Here is a 9,241-nt window from a genome sequence, read left to right on the forward strand (position 1 = left end):
GTGACCACGTGGCACAAGCTTTCTGCATAGTAGGAATATCGTTAGAACTTTTCTTCTAGTACACCGACCGTTTTTATCCGCTGCTTCCCACTTTTCCACAATACTTCAAACATTTCTGCACTTGTTCAATGTTTTTCCAGGCTACCGTTGACGAGAATCAGCAGCGCAAAGTACACGTGGTTGAGCACGACAGACGCCATTTTCTGCATACTAGTAATGTCTCGCCAAATCGCTACAATTCAACTTGACGAAATAAAACTTACATGGAATGCTTTCCACAATGCATAGAATAATATCACAAAGTATTTGATTATTCTGACGTCATCTTCTGCAAATTTCAAAATTCGAACAAACGATCGATTTCTGACGTTTTGATTACATGCAGCCACTTCTGCTGATAAAAATTGACAAATCAAAATTTACATCAAATGCTTTTCACAATGCATACAACCGTATCACAAAGTTTCTGAATAATGTGACGTCATTTTCTCAGAATTTCAAAATTCGACCAAATTATTGTGTGTGTGTGTGTGTGTGTGTGTGTGTGTGTGTGTGTGTGTGTGTGTGTGTGTGTGTGTGTGTGTGTGTGTGTGTGTGTGTGTGTGTGTGTGTGTGTGTGTGTGTGTGTGTGTGTGTGTGTGTGTGTGTGTGTGTGTGTGCAAATTATAGACAGACTGTCAGTAATGACCATGTCCTTTTTAGTGTTTAGTTTTAGTTTTAGTGTACACCCACAGTGGTAGGTACACGTGTATACATATATATATATATATATATATATATATATATATATATATATATATATATATATATATATATATATATACCTCATGCATAACCTCAAAAGCTTCATCAATGAACAGCATACCTTTCTCTCAGACATACTCAAATTTGATGGAACAGTTGTCCGTGAGACTGTAGCAGTATAATGCCAAGTTATTATACAGTAGACTGAACCTGGACTTTGATGACTTGTGGGAGTTTCCTGTCATTGTAATGTAGTTATGCGTAGGGACTGGGTGGGTAGAGTAGTTTGGGGTAGTCTGGGGCAGTTTGGGGTAGTTTGCATAGAAGAAGAATATAAATATATATATATATATATATATATATATATATATATATATATGTATATATATAGGTATATATGCATTTATCTACAAGTAATTGTATGTATAATGTGTGCAGACGATGTTTGCGACTTGGTATGTTTGCACAGACGACTGGAGCGAAACAAAGCACTCAGAACGGTTGGCAATAAGTTGTGTGTGTTTGATCTTTATTTATTTATCTGTTTATTACAATAACTCTTGTCTAATGCATGCATGCGTACTTATACACATGTACAGAATACAGTCTTGTTTGCTGTATGTGGCCTACCCTACCTGTCTTGCTTAGGGTTCGGTAACTTAATTAAGCATATAACAGTTTGACATGCTTTTGCAGATAAAGAATGCGTTAAGCGAGGGTCCACAGGCTCAATTGTGGAAGGAATTTCGACGCAAACATAGCTTACAAAAAAGTTTGCATTGCCTCTATAATTTTGTGAATGTCTGCCTAATCAATTCAACACTTTATCAGCTCTATTTAGCAAGGACAAACATCTTTTCAGCTTACCTACTCCAGCTGAAAAAGTGGTAAATTAATTGTGGTCATGCTCAATGGTTGAATATTGCTTTTATGATTCTTTGTGATCAAGGTTCATAAAGTTTTGATCAAAGAAACAAAGTCGAAAGAGCAATCACGACAAACTGTGGCTATCATTGGACAAAATGTTATACGAAATTGCGACATTTGGAAACTAAATGAAAGAACGTGGTTCAATGACGTGGTAAGTGTATACACTAGATTTCTAGAAATTTCTAGAAAATTTTTGATACGTTTTATGGCAGCTGATCAATTCGTTTCATCAGCTGGTTCAAACCGATGTGAATAGCGCGGTACACATCTAGTCTGCATTTCATTTCATTTTGATACTAGTGACATCGCTTATTTAGATACCAAGACGATTGCTTTGTTTATCGACTTTCTTTTTTGAACAATACTCTCGAAAAGGTTACCACGAGGTAAAGAAGTGGGCTGCAAAGGTATAAGCAAGGAAAAGATGGCAACATCTTTTGGTAACAAGTATAGTTAATGTTTTTCATGTGTCATCTAGGAAGATCTGTTTCAGTTTGAAATTATTGCAGTTCCAGTACATCTTAGAAACCATTGGATTGAAGTGGTAAGTATAACAGTAACTTATATCGTTTCATGATATTGTATAGTGTGCACCTGAAGGTACTTGACGTTGGCGAAAAAAGTATTCGCGTGTATGATTCGCTTGGAAAATTTCGCCATGATGTTGCAAATAAGTTGAGGCAAGAATGTTTAGATATGAACGTTTATATGTTTTCGCTATTATATTAATAATTGTTACTATATTGTAGTAAATGGTTGGAAGAAGAGCATTGCTCACGTTTCAGTTCTTCTCTAGGAAGTTTGTCTTGGCCTGTCTTTCACACTTTCAGTCCTGTATAAAATTGATTGCCGAAGTTAAATGTACACTATAATAGGGTCATTTATTTTCTTAGAAACACAAGCAACAAGGTGATTCGTACAATTGTGGAATATACACGTGTGTGGTATGCTTAGTTACATGTGATGTTTGCATATCAATTGACTGTATATCTTTACTCCTTAGAACATGATGGCGGCGGCTGTAGGAAACCCTTTCTTGTCAATCATAGTATAAATAATTGTCAAATTTTTAACTGACATTAGTCGATTAAATGCTGTTAAGGTTGAACATAGTCAGTTTCGCAAATGGCTTGTCTTTTGCATTTTAATAGGTGCTGAAAGAACGATGTAAGGACTTAACTAATTAAATCATACTAAATGAAGCTATACAAGCGTATTTTTTGTTGCAGAAAAGGCAACAAAGAAATTCGGTTAGGAAAATCTGCAAATTTACTGGCACCATCTGCGACTTTACAACAGGTATTTATAAAGTAATTTATATTATATACCTGTGTGTATATATATATATATATATATATATATATATTCATATTAATATAAATTTTGATTATGCACGGATTGCGTTTTGAGGAAATTGCACTATATAAGTATACGTGTAATTCGTGTGTATATATATAAAGTACATCTAACAATATAATATAGCTACCGTCATACTGCACAGACTATTTACTGTTACACTATGCAATGACATAATCGTATTACTGTATAGCATTGCAGGGCACAAAAATAATTGTACTCTTTAGCTTAGACAAGAGCCTCATAAACCGTCAAACACGATGATGACCGATGATCATACAGGAGTTCAATCTCGGTAGTCGCTATATACCACTGGATAACTCAATTGCTTTGTGCTCTACACTGTTTTGTATCTCTGATGTAGAATTCAGAGTGTCACCGCCATCAGCGGTTCTCCTAATTTCGAGAAAAGCGATTTGCGGCCTAGAAAGAAGAGACAAAAATATATAGACTCCGACGCCGAAGACGATGAAATAGCTCTAACTATGCAAGGGACAAGGTCTATGGCAGAATTTGAAATATATCTAAACGATGACAATGGATTGGAGACATTGTTCGAAATCATTTGATATTCATTTCGGCATGACTGGTATTTCTAATTTTGTTGTTATCACTTCGTTACAGGACTAGTCAGACTGTAGACGAGAGTCCAAAAAGAGAGGTGCGCAAGGTTCTGTAAGGTATATGAATAGCTTGTAATAACGTCTTAGAAAGAGAAATTGACAAGTAAATTTATTAAGCAGAGTCAAATTTATGTGCACAATGATAGCAATAATAATAACAACACAATAATAATAATTATTATTATGAAACACAGTGCTTCTTGAAACTAGACCGATCTGGTTGAACACATCAAATAATAATAGATAATTAAAATATATAAATCAAATATTATAATAATAATAAGTATATAAATAATGAAATGTACAATAAATGTAAACGAGTCTATTACCGTGTCAGTTTAGTACAATATGAATCGATTTGGTTTTTTAGAAAAGAAAACGAGTCAAGTTTTCAAACGCAACAGGGGCTAAAAAAAGAAAAATTGAGGTATTGCATTGCCTTCAGCTTCAAATATGAGAACAAATACTTACCTGTATTTATCATCGAGTAATCATAGATAAATGTATGATTCATTATAAGAAATTTGAATATACCAGACAAAACAAAAACATATAACACCAATTAAAACTAAACGACAAATATATAGGTATGTTTGTTGCAATTTTGTCAAATTATTTCGTTTTAGCCGGAAACTATAGATATCAGTGACGATGATGACAAACAAACAACCACAAGGTCAGTAATTCAAAACTGTTCTAGTGAAAAGTAAACTGATAGCTCTTAACTTTATACTGTCGTTTGCATTGTAGGAAAGTGTCATTAACCACACCTGAGTCAACAGTTCAAACCAGGGCAGCTGTGCTGGCAAGACCTAATTTCAGTCGTAAGCAAAGTTAAGCATGCAGAGTTCTTATCGCTATATTGCCAATTTGGCGTTTATAAAAGCATGTTGTTTATATGACCTGTGCTTGTAGCGATACATTGCTCAGAAAAAGAGATAGAAACCTTTTTTGGGGAACTTGACGGCGGTGGGTACATCACAGCACTTTTGGCAGCATGTCCCGTCAAAAGTCCGGCAAATTTTGGAAGAAAAGTTTCTATGAAACAATCCTTGGCTGCATCGCAGCACGTAGTCATGGCCGGGCGATTCAGTTCAGCAGTGATAAAGAGAATAAACAAACTTTTCAATCGCTGGTACTTCAAGAACGAGGCAGCAAAGAACACGGACCGTGATGATGTTTTGGAGCTTTTCGGAGTACCAAGTGATTGGAGGTTTTCAGCCAAAGCTCATCATGCAGCTTGTCATATCCTTTGCAGATGGTATCTAGGAACATGGATTACGACTGAATTAAATACCAAAGTAGAAAGATTTTTAAATGAGTAGTAGTTTTAGTTTTTGGGAATTTAGTAATGTTACAGTTTATATGTATGTATATCTAGATATATATTGTAGATCTGCATCAATCTTAATTCTTCTCATTCTTTTCGAAGTAACGTCTGATAGCTAACATTTGAAGCTGTTGGAGTTTAGTTGATTGACGATTTGGCAAGACATTAATTGCTAATAAAGAAAAAATGGCTGCCGAAAAGTGCGACATCGCGAAATTTAGCAACAAACGGCTCAAAATCGATGAATTGAGCCACAATGTAAAGTTATTGCGTTTGTTCTTATAAGCTGACACAAAGTAGATGAGTGCACGGAAATTCGTGGAATAGCGAGTGGGCGACTTTACAAAATAACTATTTATTTCCAGATGACTTTTGAAAAGTGTTTCTAAGACATATCAGAGTACATTCTCGTTACACTGCAAAACGAAATCGATTTTGTTTAGCTAAGACGGATTCCAATCAAACTTGATTTCTTGAGTTCTGCGCGGCCTACACAAAATGACAGTCGTTCGCAAATATAATGAAACCAAACGTTGCACAAGAAGCTAATGTCTAGACGTTAATTTTTATTAGCAGAAGTGACTGCATGTAATCGAAACGTCAGAAATCGATCGTTTGGTCGAATTTTGAAATTTGGAGAAGATGACGTCAGAATAATCAGTAACTTTGTGATATGATTCTATGCATTGCTGTAAGCATTCGATGTAAATCTTGATTTGTCAAGTTGCATTGTAGCGATTTGGCGAGACATTACTAGTATGCAGAAAATGGCGTCTGTCGTGCTCAACCACGTGTACTTTGCGCTGCTGATTCTCGTCAACGGTAGCCTGGACAAACACTGAACGAGTGCAGAAACGTTTGACTAATTGTTTAAAAGTAGGAAGCAGCGGATAGAAACGGTCTGTGTACTAGAAGAAAAGTTCTAACGATATTCCTACTATGCAGAAAGCTTGTGTCACGTGGTCACGTGCACTCACCACGTACTACAGTTCTGCGCGGCCTACACAAAATGACAGTCGTTCGCAAATATGATGAAACCAAACGTTGCACAAGAAGCTAATGTCTAGACGTTAATTTTTATCAGCAGAAGTGACTGAATGTCATCAAAACGTCAGAAATCGATCGTTTGGTCGAATTTTGAAATTTGGAGAAGATGACGTCAGAATAATCAGAAACTTTGTGATATGATTCTATGCATTGCTGTAAGCATTCGATGTAAATCTTGATTTGTCAAGTTGCATTGTAGCGATTTGGCGAGACATTACTAGTATGCAGAAAATGGCGTCTGTCGTGCTTGACCACGTGTACTTTGCGCTGCTGATTCTCGTCAACGGTAGCCTGGACAAACACTGAACGAGTGCAGAAACGTTTGACTTATTGTGTAAAAGTGGGAAGCAGCGGATAGAAACGGTCGGTGCACTAGAAGAAAAGTTCTAACGATATTCCTACTATGCAGAAAGCTAGTGTCACGTGGTCAAGTGCAGTGACTGTGTTGTGATTGCTGGACAGGTGGAAGCAACTTCGTGTTCGTTTATAGGTTGAATAGAGCTGCTTTTAGCGCAGTCTGACCGGATTTAGCACGTATTCCTAGTTACCAGAAAGATTCCTGTTTTGCAGAAATTACCAGAAAAAAGATGAACAGGACCCAGTCTGAGGCGTCGAAGCAAATATAAGGTGGCCGTAGCTGCAAAATCCGTTGCCAATCAGTATTGGCAGTATGACTCAAAAAGGCTTGTGGGTCGAAGAGATTCATATTTGTCGATCTCAATGGTGATTGGCTATCTAGGGAAGAGGGGGTTCTGCTTTCCTCACACGTGAAGCTAGTTGAGTGGGCTGTATGCATGGAACTAGGTGAGAATCAGATTGACTATTGGAGGTGGCGTGGGCGTCAAGTGTGCATGCATGGAGCTATGGTAGAATGTACTAACGCGTGGAGGTAGAGTAGGCTGTAGTCGGGCTTCGCTGTAAAATGTGGAGCTAGGGTTTGCATCACACGTGAGGGCTCTTCTTTTATGGAAGGGGTAGTGTTAGTATATATGTGTGTGTGTGTGTGTGTGTGTGTGTGTGTGTGTGTGTGTGTGTGTGTGTGTGTGTGTGTGTGTGTGTGTGTGTGTGTGTGTGTGTATGTATATATGTATATATATGTATATATACATACATATATATATATATATATATATATATATATATATATATATATATATACGTTTTCAAGGAGAAGTATCCCTAACAGCGCTTCACCATTGAATAATCCTGTCCATATCGCTTTGTTCAATATGCTACAGAAGGTGTTTCTCCAGTAGAGCGCAATTTCCTACGCTTCTACCATCAGCACATTGGTGCTATGCTATGCTATGCTAAATAGACTGGTACATCTAGGCTATAGGAGGCGTCTACAATAGGACGAAATTTCCTATGGCCCTATACCGTCAATCAGAACACTGGTACTCTTGCAATGTACTACAAAGGCGTTTCTAAAATGCCATTTCCCACGCGTCTACCGTCAGAACACACCATACCAATTTTATGGACTGTAATAATTAAACATTAAAGTGTCCCCAGAGTTATAGGAAACCGACTGCGCTAGAAGGTTCCCTGGCAGACGGAGGAATACTTCGCTGGGGTGTCTCCAAAGGTACGTGCACCATCTCGGATGAGTAAATAGTACATAGTAGAGTCTGTCGGGTTCTGAGGAAGATTTCGCTGCGCCAATAATTGGGTTCTGGCACATTTTTCAATGCGCCAGAATTCTTGCGCTATCTAGAGGCATGCTCCCACCATCCAATCCCAAAACCCAGAGTAAGTGGATTGCAGACACCCTGTCATCTGTATACCATCTTCTATCGCCTCGGGGGCGCACCCCAATGGCGTCGAAAATGTGGATGGTCGATGGAGTGTATGGTAGAGATAACTTAGGACCACCCCAAAAGTAGCGAAAAGGGTACTCCGACAGGAAAATACCTGTTTGTAGCCATCCACCTGTATAAACAAGTGTTTAGTGTGACCTCAGCCATCTGTATAAACAAGTTTTGGGATGCTTGTGTCTGTAGTGACAGTGGCGTAGGAAGCAATTAAAAAGTGGTGCGGCCTAATGCGCGTTAGAAGGCGTGGTCACTTAGCGTGCGCTACCATACGGAGGTGTGGTCCTAGTTGTACACACATGCAGCCTCTGGTCGCACCGACCCGCAGCTCCTAAGGCCCTGCAGCCCTACTTATCACTTATCCAGTTGACCCTTTCACTGTAGTCCAAAGAAACCGCGCCTACTAAAACTGGAGTGAGTGCGCATGCGTTGCCTCTCGACATCTACACGTGTCCGGGTTGTCGACGTGGATATAACGGTGATCACGTGCATATAACGGACGTGCCAGTGCGCTGTACAGCGAGCAATCTAGCGCACGTTAAGTTTGCTCGCATTTTATGCTGAAATATATTACTTATTTAATCGGCACAACTAACAACGGAAGTTACAGGCAATGAGCAGCTGGCGGAAAGCCACTTTTTGAAAAGTGGAGCGGCCATGGCCGCCCCAGCCGCTACGCTTCCTACGCCACTGAGTGACCTGTAGGTGATGGTAATTAATTTATGCATGCTTGCAAGTACAGTAGGTGCTTCCAGTACATGTGCAGCAACGTACACCTGTGTCTCGTTGTTGAGGCTAAAGTCAATCGTTGGGTGTTCTAGGAACACACGTCTAGGTAAGATTCCTGCTTTGCAGTGTGTCTAGAAGCACATTGCTAACTATACTGTACAACCAAAGTACTCCGAACTGGAAAACAGTCAATTTTGTGGTCGCCTAAGGTTCAGCACTGTTAGTGCTTCCTTTCATTTACTGTTAGGAGTGACTGAGTTACAGAGTAGAAAGTGCATGTAGAAAGTGTTAGCGTTTTTACATTGTGTGGAAAATCACCCTCAGTGATTTTTTTGGTAAATAAAATGTCGTCATCATCACAATTATCATGACCAATGGCCATGCAGTGTTTTCGTTTGGTTGGCCAAAGGCGTCATTTGGTTGCCATTGGCTAATGGCCGGCAGTGATTTCATGCTCTGTCTAAGACTAAGTACACCTAAACAGGTCACAGTTAATAGAATCAAGCACAGTATGTGATGTGGCAACCACTAAACCAATTTCTCAACTATTTATTTGTTGCAACAAAGACATTACAATTAACTGTCATTAATAGTCATACCAATCCTATTATCGGTATTAAAATTCTCATTAGCAGTTACCCTTATACTTGTACAGCACTTGATACAAA

At 38.5% G+C, this 9,241-nt stretch overlaps 1 protein-coding gene and 1 long non-coding RNA gene across 2 annotated transcripts; both read left to right on the forward strand.

Moving 5' to 3' along the window:
- The first annotated feature begins 1,179 nt into the window (after positions 1 to 1,179).
- Positions 1,180 to 1,825, forward strand: LOC134177713 (uncharacterized). The gene is made up of 4 exons (XR_009969550.1): positions 1,180 to 1,244; positions 1,441 to 1,516; positions 1,576 to 1,631; positions 1,694 to 1,825. It is a non-coding gene; the product is annotated as an uncharacterized LOC134177713 (long non-coding RNA).
- A 54-nt stretch (positions 1,826 to 1,879) lies between these two features.
- On the forward strand, positions 1,880 to 5,037 carry LOC134189443 (uncharacterized). The gene is made up of 16 exons (XM_062657749.1): positions 1,880 to 1,922; positions 2,050 to 2,081; positions 2,153 to 2,218; positions 2,275 to 2,354; positions 2,424 to 2,508; positions 2,568 to 2,618; positions 2,678 to 2,722; positions 2,777 to 2,841; positions 2,904 to 2,973; positions 3,258 to 3,325; positions 3,395 to 3,583; positions 3,655 to 3,691; positions 4,024 to 4,080; positions 4,280 to 4,329; positions 4,404 to 4,477; positions 4,569 to 5,037. Exons 1-16 carry the CDS (start codon positions 1,880 to 1,882, stop codon positions 4,976 to 4,978), a joined length of 1,422 nt encoding a protein of 473 aa, XP_062513733.1. The 3' UTR covers positions 4,979 to 5,037.
- The last annotated feature ends 4,204 nt before the right edge of the window (positions 5,038 to 9,241 follow it).

The sequence above is a fragment of the Corticium candelabrum genome, chromosome 1 (genome assembly GCF_963422355.1).
Source record: "Corticium candelabrum chromosome 1, ooCorCand1.1, whole genome shotgun sequence".
Taxonomy (NCBI): domain Eukaryota; kingdom Metazoa; phylum Porifera; class Homoscleromorpha; order Homosclerophorida; family Plakinidae; genus Corticium; species Corticium candelabrum.

Excerpts from the sequence above, each read along its gene's own strand:
- LOC134189443 (XM_062657749.1), top strand. The coding sequence starts at position 1,880 with ATGGCAGCTGATCAATTCGTTTCATCAGCTGGTTCAAACCGAT. Across the intron at positions 2,219-2,274 it reads GAAACCATTGGATTGAAGTG|GTACTTGACGTTGGCGAAAA; the intron begins GTAAGTATAACA and ends GTGCACCTGAAG. Across the intron at positions 2,619-2,677 it reads GTGGAATATACACGTGTGTG|AACATGATGGCGGCGGCTGT; the intron begins GTATGCTTAGTT and ends TTTACTCCTTAG.